Below are 17108 nucleotides of genomic sequence, written 5' to 3' on the forward strand. Positions count from 1 at the left end.
ACTCAGCGGGACAGGCAGCATCTCTGGAGAGAAGGAATGGGTGACCTTTCGGGTCTTGAACCATTCCTTCTCTCCAGAGATGCTGCCTGTCCCGTTGAGTTACTCCAGCTTCTTATGTCCATCTTCGGATTAAACCAGCATCTGCAGTTTCTTCCTATACAAGTTCAAACCCCTACAAGCTTTTGATATTTATAAGAACATTTCTTGAGGCAGGACAGTCAGCAAGTAGCGTAACTAGCAACGAGCCTGAGGGCAGATGTGCAGAGGGCAGAATTGTTTTAAAGCATGATTCAGGCCCTTCGGCCCACCAAGTCCACACTAACCATCTGTACCAGTCCTCCTTTCATCCTTTTTTTATTCTCCCTATATTCTCATCAACTCTTCCCCTCCCAGATTCTACCTCAGGGACATTTTACAGTGGCCACTTAAGCGACTGACTTGCACGTCGTTGGAATGTGGTTGAAAACCACGCGGTCACAGGGAGAACGTGCAAACACCACACAGGCAGCACCAGAAGTCAGCACTGAGCCCAAGTCTCTGGCGCTGTCAGGCAGCAACTCAACTAGCTGAGGAGAGAAGAATATTTTCTCACAACAAGTTTCTATCTGAATTCTGATGCCTAAAGCACTGTTCAAAGATGATTCAACAGTCACTTGTCAAAAGGGGGTTGGATAAATAATGAAAGTGGAAATGTTTGGAGTTCTCTGGGGGGGGAATGATTAACTGGAGTGTATTTTCATGGGGCCAAATTCTGGCAGGGTCTTGTATAGGACTGTTAAATCTCTGTTAGCCTTGCCTGCTCCAAGACACGTTGGATGTCTATCTTCTGTGGGTTATTATTTAATGAATTCCCTGAAAAAGAGAGGACGTGTTGATGTGGGAGACAGACAGGGGATCAGAGGCTCTCCAGTTCTGGCATGTCGCCGAGATTTACCCTGCGAGATTTAACGTGCATCTTTGTAGCAAGATATCTGTTGCTCAACTCTCAGTCCGACAGAGAGTGCTTTTGTTCTCTTATCTCACAGAGTCCAAAAAAAAACGCACGCCTCCCGGACTATAAATAATCGCAGCTCTGGAGGGGGGAGCCTGTCTTTCTGCAGGCAGGCTCTGGCTTGCCTTACCGTCTCCGTCAGTCCGCTCAGCTTACAGTCTCAGTTAGCTGATCCAAGTTTGGTTCACAGCAAACTTCCTGGGCTGGGACGGATAGAACAGAGACAGGATGAAGTACAGATGCTGTAATCTTCAGCAAAACATGAGCCTGAATCATTCTGAAGTCAAGTCAAGTCAAGTTTATTCGTCACATACACATACGAGATGTGCAGTGAAATGAAAAGTGGCTAAATGGGAACTCCACCAGTCCCTTCCCTCCACAGATGCTGCCTGACCCGCTGAGTTCCTCCAGCACATTGTGTGCTGCCAGGCTGGTTACAATTCTTGGTGCGGGTTCCTGCTTCCAGTCACCTTGCCATGAGCTGGTTGACAGAACACGATGGGCAAGGTGACAGAGAGGGCTCTGTTGATGCCTGGGGCCACTCACAATGTTGGGCGAGTCCAGAACCAGGGGCCACAGTCTTAGAATAAAGGGGAGGCATTTAAGACTGAGGCGAGAAAAAACCTTTTCACCCAGAGAGTTGTGAATTCGTGGAATTCCCTGCCACAGAGGGCAGTGGAGGCCAAATCACTGGATGGATTTAAGAGAGAGTTAGATAGAGCTCTAGGGGCTAGTGGAATCAAGGGATATGGGGAGAAGGCAGGCACGGGTTATTGATTGGGGACGATCAGCCATGATCACAATGAATGGCGGTGCTGGCTCGAAGGGCTGAATGGCCTCCTCCTGCACCTATTGTCTATGTTTCTATGTTACACGTTGCTGTCATCTTGTTCAGGGTGGGTGAAGGCACATGGGTGGAAGGTTCACAAGCGGTGATCGTCACACTCACTGCAGCTGAAAGCTAGGGTGGGTATCGTGGGGCAAAGGGTGGAGGGGGGGGGGGGGGGCGGGACACTCAGACAAACTCAATGAACAACTAAAAGGGAGAGTTGATGAGAACACACTCTGGAGGCAACAGTACAGTTGTGAAGAACACTATGGAGTTGGTTGCTGTCCAGACCAGCATCAGCTGCCATCTCCACAGTTGCTGATGCTACATATGCCTTAGAGCTGAGCGTCATCCAATACTGTTCCAGGTTTCAAAATACGTCCCCTTCGTTACTTTAGACTTTAGAGATACAGCGCAGGAACAGACCATTCTGCCCACTGAGTCGGCACCGACCAGCGATCACCCTGTATAGGGAGGTTGCACGGCAGTCGGGTCACGACCCGTGTGACCCGTACTGTTGCCACGCAACGCCAACTGGAGTACACGCGATGAACTGCAGGTAAGCACTCACAATGGATTCCAGTGTAGCGGGCCCGTCTTCTATCCCAGCATCCGGACTCCACAGTGACTGATTCAACACTCGCAGATCCCGAGCCTTCTATCCCCACGGCCGGGGGTGGGGACGAGGTCGGTGGGGGGGGGTGCCGATGCAGCACGGTCAGTGACTCTGGGTGGGCGGAGGGACCTGACTGTCCCCAACTCTGCTGTAGCTGACGGGGACGTAGCCAGGTTTACGTCCCCGTGTGTCCGCTGCCCCGCTCCACCCGGCCCGTGATAGTGCGGCCGCACATTGTGAGACGGGGCGGAGGGCGGCCGTGGCCGGACACCGCGAACCCCGGGGGGAGACCGGGGGCTGTCCCGAGGGATGCGCTCTTTCGGCCGCTTACACCTTGGTGCTCGGGTTCAGAGCAAAGATACTAGAGTATTTGGTTCAGCGCGCTCAGTCACCCTCCACAATTATTTACACCGCACAAATTGGCCATTTCGGCGTTTTTTAACAGGTAAGAAAGTACGCGTTTCATGTGTTAACAGTGTATGCCGGAGGCTGTCATGTCCTCCAGATGGATTGAGCTGCTCCGTGCGTCACACCCTTTGACCCGATGACCTTACGTGCAACCCCCCCCTGTACACCAGGGACAATTTAAAGAAGCCTATTAACTAACAAACCTGCATGTCTTTGGAGTGTGGGAGGAAACCGGAGCACCCGGAGAAAACCCACGTGGTCACAGATACAGATAGCACCCGTGGTCAGGATCGAACCCGGGTCTCCGGCGCTGTTCAGCGGCAACTCTACCGCTGCGCCATTATGCCGCCCAACATCAAGATTCACCCTGTGATCACATTTACATCCATCCAGGGCCATATGCAGGCGGGGGAGGGGGGAGGGCAGGAAATAGGAAATAGGTGGAGTTCCCTTGGAAGAAGAAAGCTAGATTTAAAACATTTACTACGGATCATAATCAGTGTGAATGAGACTTCAAGCTACAAGTCAGCATATGGTGCGTCTGGGGACTGTGAGCAACAGAGGTCACTGCAAAAGTGAGCAGACAGGGAAAGCAGAGAGACAAGTCACACCATGTCCACGAGGCTGGCAGGATTCAAGGGCATGATGGCACTGTGCCTGGTGCTCGTCAAGAGATCCAGTGACTAGACTGTACCCCTCCCACTTTCAACAGACTGCCTCATTGATTACAGCCCAGCACTCCACTGCGGATGCCAGAGAAAGTGAACAAGGGCAACTGTGAGGAGGAGACTCTCTTGGAGATTGGGCTGGCAGCGCTGAGGGATCAGGAAGTACTCTGCCAATACCGTACCTCCCTCAGCCTTCGCAGTTCACACAGCTCCTGATTTTACACCATAGCGGCAAACAGCAACACAGTACCGAGACAGGCCCTTCGGCCCGACCTGTCCATGCCATGTGGTACTGTGGCACAGCATCAGTCCCTGTTCCGATCCTGACAGCAGATTACGGAGTTTACACGTTCTCCCTGTGACCGCATGGGTTTTCTCTGGTCGCTCCGGTTTCCTCCCACATTCCTAGTGCATAGGATGCGAAACTGGGATAACATAGAACTAATGTACTGGTGATCAATGCTGGGCATGGACTCGGTGAGCCGAAGGGCCTGTTTCCATGCTATATCTCTAAACTAAACATCAAAGTTGGCATGAAGATGGACACAAAATGCTGGAGTAATTCAGCGGGTCAGGCAGCGTCTCTGGTGAAAAGGAATGGGTGACGTTTCGAGTCGAGACCCTTCTTCCGGGTCTTCTTCAGAAGAAGGGTCTTGACCCAAAACGTCACCTATTCCTTCTCTCCAGAGTTGCTGCCTGACCCACTGAGTTTCTCCAGCTTTTTGTGAGTCTCTTCAGTTGAAACCAGCATCTGCAGTTCTTTCCTACACATCAAGTGAGTCCCAGTTGCCTGCATTTGGCCCGTATCCTTCCTCTCGCTCCCTCACACAGAGGGTTGAGCAGGGACTGGTTCAGCCTGCCCTCCCATCCAGATGTTAGCAGGGCTGGGGGCTCTGATTCAGTTGGTCACCCACACTCACCACACCTTGGTTAGACAATAGACAATAGGTGCAGGAGTAGGCCATTCGGCCCTTGAAGCCAGCACCGCCATTCAATGTGATCATGGCTGATCATCCACAATCAGTACCCCGTTTCTGCCTTCTCACCATATCCCCTGACTCCGCTATTTTTAAGAGCCCTATCTAGCTCTCTCTTGAAAGCATCCAGAGAACCTGCCTCCACCGCCCTCTGAGGCAGAGAATTCCACAGACTAACCACTCTCTGTGAGAAAAAGTGTTTCCTCGTCTCCATTCTAAATGGCTTACCCCTTAATCTTAAACTGTGGCCCCTGCTTCTGGACTCCCCCAACATCGGGAACATGTTTCCTGCCTCTAGCGTGTCCAAGCCCTTAACAATCTTATATGTTACAATGAGATCCTCTCTCATCCTTCTAAACTCTAGAGTGTACAAGCCCAGCTGCTCCATTCTCTCAGCATATGACAGTCCCGCCATCCCGGGAATTAACCTTGTAAACCTATGCTGCACTCCCTCAATAGCAAGAATGTCCTTCCTCAAATTAGGGTCATGTGTGTTACAATCCCTCGGCCCTCTGACGCATTCGAACTGTGTAGCACTTTCCCGCTGCCTGCCTGCCTGCCTGCCCACTCTTCAGAGTTTGTTCCAAAACACTTGTATTAAATTGCTTCTGCTGGGCTGGTACCTTTCCCTCTGACGTACGTGACTTCCTGAGGCATCTTGTACCCTTTCCATTTGCCAAGCCTCTGCTGATTCATATCCTTCAAGCCGATTACTTGGCACGTGGCCCAGAATGTCCCTGCGTTTGTTCACCATAGTTCAGTAGCATCACCTGCAGCAGCCTCATGGAATTACATTTCTCTGCTGTTGTTTTGGATGAGAGACGGCAAGCGAAGGGCAGCATGGAGACAGGCCAAATGCAAATTGGAGGAACAGCACCTCACATTTCCCTTGGGCAGCTTACAACCCAGTTGTATGAACATTGATTTCCCTAACTTCAAGTAACCCTTGCTTTCCCTCTCTCTCTCCGTCCCTCCCCCCACCCTAGTTCTCCGACTAGTTTCACTGTCCTCCTGATTAATTTTACTGTTTGTTTGCCTCATTGTCAGCTTCCTTCAGCCAGCAATGAACCATTCCACATTTGTTTAAGATGCCGGAAACATCGAAGGTAGACAAAAAGCTGGAGAAACTCAGCGGGTGAGGCAGCATCTATGGGGCAAAGGGACAGTCAGACACGGCCTTGGACCTGGCCCTGCCGAAGATAGACACAAAATGCTGGAGTAACTCAGCGGGACAGGCAGCATCTCTGGAGAGAAGGGATGGGTGACGTTTCGGGTCTCGACCCTTCTTCAGACTTCTGTCTCGACCCAAAACGTCACCCATTCCTTCGCTCCATAGATGCTGCCTCACCCGCTGAGTTTCTCCAGCTTTTTACCCACCTTCCACATTTCCTCGATCATCATCTGCTTTGATCTGTCATTTTTCACACCTTACCCTTCCGTATCTCCAGTTTCCCTCTCCCCTGAATCTCGGTCTGGAAAAGGGTCTCGACCCGAAACGTCACCCATCCCTTCTCTCCAGAGATGCTGCCTGTTCCGCTGAGTTACTCCAGCATTTTGTGTCTATCTTCGGCGGGAACAGGTCCAAGGCCGTGTCTGACTGTCCCTTTGCACTGGGGCCGAGCTGAGTTCAACCACAGATCCAGAAAGCCCGTCGTACGAGGTCTCCGGTTAGAGATAAAGACAAGTTCCCCCAAAACAGAAACAAGAAAAGACAAGAATTCCTTGGAGTCTTGCAAGACTGCATTAAATCTCTTTTGGAATGTGGAGAAGAAGGCAGTGTGTTGCTGAGAACAAGCTTGCCCACACAGAACTTCAACAAAACACAATCTCTCTTAGTGCCTTTGGCTATAAAGCTGAAACATTAAAATCCGACAATTGGGAGGCGCTGATGGATTTATTGTACTTCATTCACATCCTGCCTTTAAAATGTTTCAAAGCCGGATTTGACGTACAGAAACGTCAAGTCTGCAATCTCAACGTTATAGAATAAAGGGGAGGCCATTTAATACTGAGGTGAGAAAAAACGTTTTCAGTTGTGAATTTGTGGAATTCCCTGCCACAGAGGGCAGCGGAGGCCAAATCACTGGATGGATTTAAGAGAGAGTTAGATAGAGCTCTAGGGGCTAGTGGAATCAAGGGTATGGGGAGAAGGCAGGCACGGGTTATTGATTGGGGACGATCAGCCATGATCACAATGAATGGCGGTGCTGGCTCGAAGGGCCGAATGTCCTCCTCCTGCACCTATTTTCTGTGTTTCTATGTTATATATAACGGGATCAAATCTGCAATAAGAAACTTCTTCAAAATGTTTCAGGCTAGCCCCGTAACAAGTAGCAAATCTAATAATATAAAACGGTCTCCCTGCTCTCTGAATGGATATTTTTGGCTCGAATTTCACATATAAATATTACATTGCACAAAATCTAAGCCGGTCGGGGAGATCTCTGGAGAGGTGCAGTAAGGTTCTGATTAAACTGTTCCTCTCTCAGGAGATGCTGCCTGACCTGACGTATACTTACAGCATTTTCTGTTTAATGTCTGAATTTCCCTTATTTGCAGTGTTATGGCTTTGTTTCATCGTATAAAAGTTTGGCGAGTCCCTTGTATATAACAGCAGCGTGGAATCTTCCTGGAATCGTTGCGGCCTGCGAACAAGGAGAAGGTTTGTGTGCACTCTGGTTGTAGTGCAGCACTGGTGCTCAGACCACATGGTGCCTCCTCCCCCATCTTGCAGCTGCAGAGGTGGATGTTGCAGCCACCGGCTTCTCCCTCTGCCCATTAGGGGTCACCACAAAGATGGCAGCCTTCTTGAGCCTGTGCTACAAGCTATCGTTGCCCAGCAACCCTTGCCCGTTTAAGTATCCGTGGCGACAGGAAGGCGGCAGATGCTGTTGAGTCAAGGCAAACTTGAAGCAGGATTCTGCAGGGACAATGGAAACACATAGGGATGAAATCTTTCCCATCAATTCTGATCTTACAACTAAGTATTCTTCAAATCCCATTCCCTGTGTTAAAAAAATGCCGGATCACATTGAATGGCGGTGCTGGCTCGAAGGGCCGAATGGCCTACTCCTGCACCTATTGTCTATTGTCTAAAAGACTTGTAATTAGATAGAACTCTTCCAGAGATGCTGCCTGACCCAAGGAGTTGCTCAGCACTTTGTGCCTATGTTCGGCACTTCACACAAGTGTGTGTGTGAGAGAGAGGGAGTGCGAGTGAGTGAGTGTGTGAGAGAAAGAGTGTAGGTGAGTGTGAGTGGGTGTGTGCGTGTATGTATAAAAGATAGGTAAACATAGTACTAAGAAGGCATTACCCATTCCTTCTCTCCAGAGATGCTTCCTGTCCCGCTGAGTTACTTCCAGCTTTTTGTGTCCAGTTGGGATTGAACCAGAGTCTCTGGCGCTGTAAGGTGTTAGTGTTAATGTGCGGGGATCGCTGGTCGGTGCGGACTGGGTGGACCGAAGGGCTTGGTTCCGCGCTGTATCTCTAAACTAAACTAAACATAGGACTGTCCCCAGCCTAGGGCGAGCAGCTGGAGATACGGGCGTTTTGTTCGCGAGGAAGCGACTTTGTTCCAAGAGGATGTGACACCTGCAAAGTAGTTTCTGAGGTCGGTGTGCAGGCAGGTCTCCAGGAAGCGACGCAGGGGCAGGATGTGAGCTCGTGCAGCGGTCCAGTCGGTCAGGAAGTCCTCCACCACGTGGTGGATGCTGCTCGGTCGCGGCAGTGGCCACTGCTTCGGTCTCTGCGTCATCTCTGTCTCTGGAAACAAGCAAAGAGTCGATCTACTCTCGCCCCTGGTCAGCATGGGCTGCCTTCTCTGTGCCCCCACAACGTGCCCTGTTCATGCACACAGTCAAGGGCTTGTCCCACTTGGGCACCATTTGTGCGTCATTCACGCGACAGGCCGGTAGTGACTGACGTGCGACTGTCGCGTGAAAATCTTCTAGCAGTACGACAGTCGCGCGCCAAGTGCTCTTGAGGGCCCTGCTTCTTTTGGGAGCCATTTGCGATGTTGTTCGTACTTAGTCCGATCTCCGTGGCAAGGATTTTCCCAGTGAAAATTCTTCAAAACTATGTGCGCTTTATACCCGGGTGGTCACGTGGTGCGGCGCTCATATGACACGCAAATGGCGCGCCGACGGCGTACGGGCGGTGCATGGTTACAGACGTTGACGCACGGTGACGCATAATAAATTAGCAGACAATGTTCGTGCGTCACCGTGTGTAACCATGCGTCACCACACGGTACACTACGCCATCAGTACGTCAGTGTACGCCATCAGTACATCAACGTGCGCAAGGGATACGTCACGCAGGTGGCGCGCAAGGATTTTGAGCATTCCAAAATCCTGGGGCGCCGCACATTACCGTGTGTCACTGCATACGCCACCACGCCTCACCACACAAGCGTCACGATGCGACAACCAATTTTCAGGATGTCGCATAAATGACGCGCAAATGACGCCCAAGTGGGCCAGGCCCTTCACTCACACACGTTCACAAGCCCACTCTGGGTGCACTCTGAAGATAGACCGGCACAATTCCCCACACACAGACAAACTGTACACTCCATACAAGGTACTGTATCCGAGAGACTTAGCTCACTGCTATCAATCACATGCCACAGGCTTGTGTGATTGTTTAGTTTTTCAATCCAGGGAAAACCTGATTGAGTGAATAATGGATACTTTACATGTTGGCTCTCAGTGTCAGCTTCAAGCCCATAAAGTGGAAGACATGATCTAGCAGCACGATGGCACAGCGGTAGAGCTGCTGCCTTGCAGTGCTAGAGACGCAGGCTCAATCCATTCATTCATCCTCTGAAAAAAATCTTCCTCACATCCCCTCTGAACCTTTGGCTCCTCACCTTAAATCATGACTTAGTCTTAGACATCTTCTGTCATGGGGGAGCTTCTCATAGATAGAGTAGATCCAATGACCTACATCCTCATCAGTCTGGGTACCTTCCAAGGGAAACAAACCCAGCATATCCAAACTCTGCTCACAATGGATCGACTGGGCTTTAGGCTGAGAGAGGATCTTATAGAATAATAATAATAATAATGGATGGGATTTATATAGCGCCTTTCTAATACTCAAGGCGCTTTACATCGCATTATTCATTCACTCCTCAGTCACACTCGGTGGTGGTAAGCTACTTCTGTAGCCACAGCTGCCCTGGGGCAGACTGACGGAAGCGTGGCTGCCAATCTGCGCCTACGGCCCCTCTGACCACCACCAATCACTCACACACATTCACACACAGGCAAAGGTGGGTGAAGTGTCTTGCCCAAGGACACAACGACAATATGCACTCCAAGCGGGATTCGAACCGGCTACCTTCCGGTTGCCAGCCGAACACTTAGCCCATTGTGCCATCTGTCGTCCCCGAAACATCATAGAATCATATAACATTCTTAAGCGATTGGACAGGCTAGATGTAGGATAAAATGTTCCCAATGTTGGGGTAGTCCAGAACCAGGGGGTCACAGTGTAACAGTAAGGAGCAGGCCATTTAGGACTGAGATGAGGAAAACCGTTTTCACCCATTGTTGTGAATCTGTGGAATTCTCTGCCACAGAAGGCAGTGGAGGCCATTTCACCGGATGTTTTCAATAGAGAGTTAGAAATAGCTCTTAGGGCTAACATAATTAAGGGATATGGGGAGAAAGCAGGAACAGGATACTGATTTTAGATGTGCCATATCATATTGAATGGCGGTGCTGGCTCGAAGGGCCAAATGGCCTACTCCTGCACTTATTTTCTATGTTTCTATGTTAACCGAAACATTTTTTCCCAGGCAACATCCTGGAGAATCTCCAGTAAAATGTAATCCTTATTATAGCGTGGTGACCAGAATTATACACAATTAACGTATGATGAGCGTTCGTCGGCACTGGGCCTGTACTCGGTGGAGTTTAGAAGAATGAGGGGGGACTTCATTGTAACATACAGGAGAGTGAAAGGCTTGGATAGAGTGGATGTGGGGAGGATGTTTCCACTAGTGGGAGAGTCTAGGACTAGAGGTCATAGCCTCAGAATTAAAAGACGCTCTTTTAGGAAGGAGATGAGGAGAAATGTCTTTAGTCAGAGGGTGGCGAATCTGTGGAATTCTTTGCCACTGAAGGCTGTGGAGGTCAAATCAGTGGATATTTTTATGGCCGAGAGAGATAGATTCTTGATTAGTACAGGTATCAGAGGTTATGGGGAGAAGGCAGGAGAATGGGGTTAGGAGGGAGAGATAGATCAGCCATGATTGAATAGCAGAGTACACTTGATGGGCCGAATGGTCTAATTCTACTCCTATCACTTATGACTGACCTTAATATTTCAGTCGTGGCCTTGGCAATGTTTCAACGCTGTTATATTCTAAGCCTCAGCTAATGAAGACAAGCAACAAGTGTGCCTCGTCCATCAGCCCATCTACCCCATCGGAGATCTGTGGTCCACAGAAAGACTTCCCCCAAAACTATCGTTCATTATGTATGTCCAATCTGCCTTGGATCATCCAAAATGTATCACTTCATATTAGTCAGGATTAAGATCCCTCTCCACTATCCTGCCTAATTTACAACTGATCAATATTTTTGAAGATTAAGCCGACCCTCCTCGCCATCAACTACCAATTTTACTTCTTCTGCAAACTTGCTGACTCTGCTGTAAATTCCATGGCCTTTAGCCTTGTGGAGAGGAAGGACATTCTTGCCATGTTTACGAGGATGTTTCCGTAACCGGCTTCCGTCTCCGCACTATTATCCTATTGTAGGTATGTTGCAAAGACTACCTGAAGCGTCGCTGAATATCTGCCGCTGAGGTTGTGCGCGATTTTGGCGCCGTTTAGAGGGGGCGGGTTTAAAACGCGATTTTCTCTAAGCTGTTCCAATCGAAAATGTTCAGCCTAGTTAATTATTAACGAAAAATCGCTGATAGACCCCGTCGCAAAAGCTATTATTAGGTTTAAAGGCCTTGAATAATAGTTATAGTAGTTTAAAAATCAATCTCTAAACCCGCGACCGTCAGCAACCGCAGGGTCTCATAAAGAAAATAGCAGAAGGTAGGTTGTATATTTTTACATTCAAAAGGGCTTCTAAAGATCCTTTTATACAAAATTTAATATTGCGAGTAGCTCATTTTGGGCCCATTATATTCGCGCAGTATTTTTCTGGGCATTTGAGGCACAAATCTACCGCAATGTGAACGTTCTAAACCAGCGCGTTCCACAGGATCCCACTGGAAAGCTGATTTAAATGGGCATTTATTTACAGCAATTGAACACTGAATTCCTTCCATTTGGCCTATAAATTAATGTAAATGAGATTTAAAAATCATGTTTTATTGTGAATTATTTGTGAATATTATTTGGACATTTAGGCTATTTAAAAATGTTAATCATTTATTAAGAAATGGATAGATGTTTAGATCTAGTAATTGAAGTCTGAAATTAGCTACAATTAGGTAACTAACTAATTATATGCTTTAATTTCAGGTCATCCAAGTAAGATTATTTTATATTTGTTTCAGAATGCTTCAATCTATGATAACTGAAAATTTCATTCAGTTCTCTTAATTTTTAAGAAAGTTATGGGCTTTTGACTGTTCACGATCACAACTTTTTTGTTATGTCCATAGAAAATCAATAGGGAACAAGATGCTCATTTCCGAGTATGAAAATGGCCATAACTTTTTAAATACTTGAGATATGAAAGTGAATTAGATGTCAAATTAAACTTATTTTTATGCTTTATCTGATGGGATAAATTACAGACTTGATTTTTAAAATCTCAAAATTTTGTAACATTGCTACCTATTGGATCTTTGGTGCGGAGACGGAACCCGGTTACCGAAATGGGGCCGAAAATTACCCATGAATCTGCCCATAAACGTACTACGTCTTTTTCGTCGAGTGGACCAACTTGCTCGCTATAGGATCTTTGGTATAAACCAGCATCTGTAGTTCTTTGTTTCTGCAAGGTGGACGTTGGGGCCTGCATCCCTGCTGTTTAATACAGTGACTCTGCGAGTAAGGATTGAGTATAGGAGCAGGGAGGTTCTACTGCAGTTGTACAGGGTCTTGGTGAGACCACACCTGGAGTATTGCGTACAGTTTTGGTCTCCTAATCTGAGAAAAGACATTCTTGCCATAGACATTCTTGACAGAGAAGGTTCACCAGACTGATTCCTGGGATGTCAGGACTTTCATATGAAGAAAGACTGGATAGACTCGGCTTGTACTCGCTAGAATTTAGAAGATTGAGGGGGGATCTTATAGAAACGTACTAAATTCTTAAGGGGTTGGACAGGCTAGATGCAGGAAGATTGTTCCCGATGTTGGGGAAGTCCAGAACAAGGGGTCACAGTTTAAGGATAAAGGGGAAGTCTTTTAGGACTGAGATGAGAAAAACATTTTTTACAGAGTGGTGAATCTGTGGAATTCTCTGCCACAGAATGTAGTTGAGGCCAGTTCATTGGCTATATTTAAGAGGGAGTTAGATGTGGCCCTTTTGGCTGATGGGATCAGGGGGTATGGAGAGAAGGCAGGTACAGGATATGTACCTTGTTGGATGATCAGCCATGATCACATTGAATGGTGGTGCAGGCTTGAAGGGCCGAATGGCCTACTCCTGCACCTATTTTCTATGTTTCTATCTTTTCCATGGGAGCCTGGTCAAAGACCTTACTGGAGTTCATGTAAACCACATCAATGGCACTGGTGTGGTCAGCATACTCCGTTACTTCTTCAAGAAACTTAATCAGTCATTCAGGATCTCCCACCAACAAATCTGGGGCGACTAAACATGTTTAACCTCTGTATTAGATCATTTGTGTACCTCGGGGACATTTTTCCCCCCAATACTGTTGACACGTCCATTGGATCGATGGTCAGACAAGACACCGACATGCAGGGGGATTTGAGGCAGCAAAAGGGGGACACAGGGAAGCACACACAAAACACTGACCTGTCGGGATGTGTCTGTAGAAGTAGACAACAGGGTGGAGGAAGTTGGAGAGCCACGCGTGCTTTGGGTCCCCCACGGAACGGCTAGGGTGGAAAACATCTGCCTCGGGTTTGGAGAAGTTGCTCCCGTATTCCAGGTTAATAACAAACAGTCCATTTTCTGCCTTTTTCCCGGTGTTTTGCCAAAGGTGCGGGAGCGCTCCGATCGGATATTCTTCCAAGTACTCGAACTGGGTGGCATTTCTAAACATCCAGAGCAGGAGCAATGTTAACAGGCGGCAGTCTCAGGAACTGTCCCAAATATTGGAGATGCACCGAGATATTTACTGTTAGCATCCCTTCACAAGTTGATAAGTAACAGGAGCAGAATTAGGCCATTCAGCCCATTTAGAGATACAGGGCAGAAACAGGTCTATCTGCCCACCGAGACCTCCCTGTGACCTGCGTGGGTTTTCTCAGAGATCCTCGGGTTTCTCCCACACTCCAAAGACGTGAAGGTTTGTAGGTTAATTGGCTTGGTATAAATGTATAAATGTATAATTGTCCCTAGAGTGTGTAGGGTAGTGTTAATGTGCGGGGATCGCTGGTCAGTGCGGTCTCGGTGGGCAGATTGTCCTGTTTCCGCGCTGTATCTCTAAAGTAAACTAAAACAACTCATGGGATCTTGATTGAACATAGTAATCAAACCTACTTTCTCCTTACAAGTAGGTTCTCCTAAGATAGACACAAAATGCCGGAGTAACTCAGCGGGACAGGCAGCATCTCTGGAGAGAAGGAATGGGTGACGTTTCACGCCGAGACCCTTCTGAAGAAGGGTCTCGACCCGAAACGTCACCCATTCCTTCGCTCCAGAGATGTTGTCTGTCCGGCTGAGTTACTCCAGCATTTTATCTATCTACAGTGTAAACCAGGATCTGCAGTTCCTTCCTACACGAGTAGTTTCTCCTGCTCACTAACTCTTGAGCCCACTCAGTGTTAAACATCAGTCTGAGTCAATAGGCTAAACACAATGAGTGGCCAGAAACCTGGTGTCTTGGTCCCTGTTGCTTTCTTGAAGATTGGCGCAGCGGTAGAGTTGCTGCCTTACAGCACCTGCAGCGCCAGAGACCCGGGTTCGATCCCGACTATGGGTGCTGTCTGTACGGAGTTTATATGTTCTCCCCGTGACAGCATGGGTTTCCTCCGAGATCTTCGTTCTCCTCCCACACTCCCAAAGACGTACAGGTGTGTAGGTTAATTGGCTTGGTGTATGTGTAAATTGTCCCTAGTGTGTGTAGGGTAGTACGCACTCGGTGGGCTGAAGGGCCTGTTTCCGCGCTGTATCTCTAAACTAAACTTCTTCTTCTTGAGAATGAAACATAAATAAACCAAAGGAATAGTTGGATCTCAAGCCGGGTGTTGAGCAGCCAGGTTGTTGTCTCTGTTGGCGTCAATGTCTGCCAGGCCCTGACACAGCTCCATTTGGGATGGGTGATAGAGCGGGCACCCAGAGATGACATGGTTGGCTGTCTGTTGTTCTGCTCCACAGACTAAACTAAACTAAACATGTGGCACCCTCAAGAGAGGGCTGTGGTTGTGGACTACAGATGCATAAAGGCCTGTGTCATGTTATTATGAGATAAGACAGCAATTCCTGGAATGGATCTGAAGATAATCAGTTCAGTCCCATCATGAGCACATGTGGTAATGAGGAACAAGCAGGCAACATCAACAAATGTGATTCATTGGCTGTGTTTGAGAGGTTGCAAGTGGAGGCCATATTGGCAACACTTTTCCGTAAGACTTCACCCTTTTCTGTAGGGACTCTGCTGAGCAGAATAACCTAGATTAGATTTGTGGGGTATTAATCCAGCTAACTTTTCATTTAAGCAATAGGCAATGGTTCCTTCATTAGTAATAGTAGTCTCATTAGTCTCATAGTAACAGCTATAGTAATAGCTGTAATTACCATAGTCTCACAGTAATAGCCCCAGCAAACTCTGAGCCACTCAGGCCCGTCATCAGTGTTTTATTCACAAAATGCTGGAGTAACTCAGCAGGACAGGCAATAGACAATACACAATAGGTGCAAGAGTAGGCCATTCTGCCCTTCGAGCCAGCACCGCCATTCAATGTGATCATCCCCAATCAGTACCCCGTTCCTGCCTTCTCCCCATATCCCCTGACTCCACTATCTTTAAGAGCCCTATCTAGCTCTCTCTTGAAAGTATCCAGAGAACCGGCCTCCACCGCCCTCTGAGGCAGAGAATTCCAGACTCACAACTATCTGTGTGAATAAGTGTTTCCTCGTCTCTGTTCTAAATGGCTTTCCCCTTATTCTTAAACTGTGGCCCCTGGTTCTGGACTCCTCCCACATCGGGAACATGTTTCCTGCCTCTAGTGTGTCCAAACCCTTTATAATCTTATATGTTTCAATAAGATACCCTCTCATCCTTCTAAATTCCAGAGTGTACAAGCCCAGCCGCTCCATTCTCTCAGCATGTGACAGTCCCGCCATCCTGGGAATCAACCTTGTAAACCTACGCTGCACTCCCTCAATGGCAAGAATGTACTTCCTCAAATTAGGGGATCAAAACTGCACACAATACTCCAGGTGTGGTCTCACTGGGGCCCTGTACAACTGCAGAAAGACCTCTTTGCTCCTATACTCGACTCATCTTGTTACAAAGGCCAACATGCCATTCGCTTTCTTTACTGCCTGCTGTACCAACGTGCTTACTTTCATAGACTGATGAACTCTTGGCTCTTATTTCACAAACAGTGCCGGGAAGGCCAATCGCAGCTAGAACAATCTAGACTGGCAGAGAGACACAATATACTGGAGAGCCTATATCTTTGGGATAAACCAGCTTCAGCAGTTCCTTCCTATACAATCAGACTGACCTGGCCTGTCTTCAGTAATGTGGACTAGGGAGGGGGAAACTACACTAGTTACACCCCAATTCCTATGTACAGACACTTTGCAAGAACAAGGTGGAGTCCCCTCTCACATAGATGAAAGGCTTATACATTGCCTGAGTTCATACATATTTTCATACATCATACTGTATGCTCATGAAACAACGAGGACATTAGGTCAAAGGGAAAATAACTGCAGCTTTTCTGTAGTTGCCCTTCATTAAGCTTCATGATAAGCTGACAGGCACGGAGCTTTAATGGTTATTCTTTAACCCAATTAACCTTCACCTTAAAATGACAAAGTGCTGGAGTAACTCAGCGAGTCAGGCAGCATCTCTGGAGAACATGGATAAGTGATGTTTCAGGTCGGGACACTTCTTCAGAAGAAAATTTCACTTGTTCTCCAGAGATGCTGCCTGAGCCGCTGAGTTACTCCAGCGTCGTGCGTCGTGACGCGTAAATGATGTCGCGTAATTTACACGCAAATGACGGCCAAGCGGGACAGGCCCTTTAGCGCCCAAGCATGCTTCTGTTCTGTCTCAACCCGAAACGCCACCCATTCCTTCTGTTCAGAGAAGTTGCCTGTCCCGCTGAGTTACTCCAGCATTTTGTGTCTATCTTCTGTTAGAAGTGAGCCTGACTCACTCAGGTAGGCACTGACCTCTGCAGACGCAGGTGTCTGCTGAGGACAGAGTGAAGGCTCTTCAGACCAGGTAGGACCAGACCAGGGAGATCCACGGGGGCTGTCCAGGATAAGAGAA

The 17108-nt window shown here is 48.0% G+C and overlaps 1 protein-coding gene across 1 annotated transcript in view; it reads right to left on the reverse strand.

Moving 5' to 3' along the window:
• Positions 1–6364: 6364 nt before the first annotated feature.
• foxred2 (FAD dependent oxidoreductase domain containing 2) overlaps positions 6365–17108 on the reverse strand; it is a 43645-nt gene continuing 32901 nt past the window's right edge. The window contains exons 8-10 of the mRNA XM_033013052.1: positions 13451–13692; positions 8082–8252; positions 6365–7409 (exon numbers count right to left, since the gene is read on the reverse strand). Of these exons, the coding sequence (XP_032868943.1) occupies positions 7309–7409; positions 8082–8252; positions 13451–13692 (514 nt within the window). The 3' untranslated portion in view covers positions 6365–7308. The remainder of the gene's footprint in view (positions 7410–8081; positions 8253–13450; positions 13693–17108) is intronic.

The sequence above is a fragment of the Amblyraja radiata genome, chromosome 38, assembly GCF_010909765.2.
Source record: "Amblyraja radiata isolate CabotCenter1 chromosome 38, sAmbRad1.1.pri, whole genome shotgun sequence".
NCBI classification, from domain to species: domain Eukaryota; kingdom Metazoa; phylum Chordata; class Chondrichthyes; order Rajiformes; family Rajidae; genus Amblyraja; species Amblyraja radiata.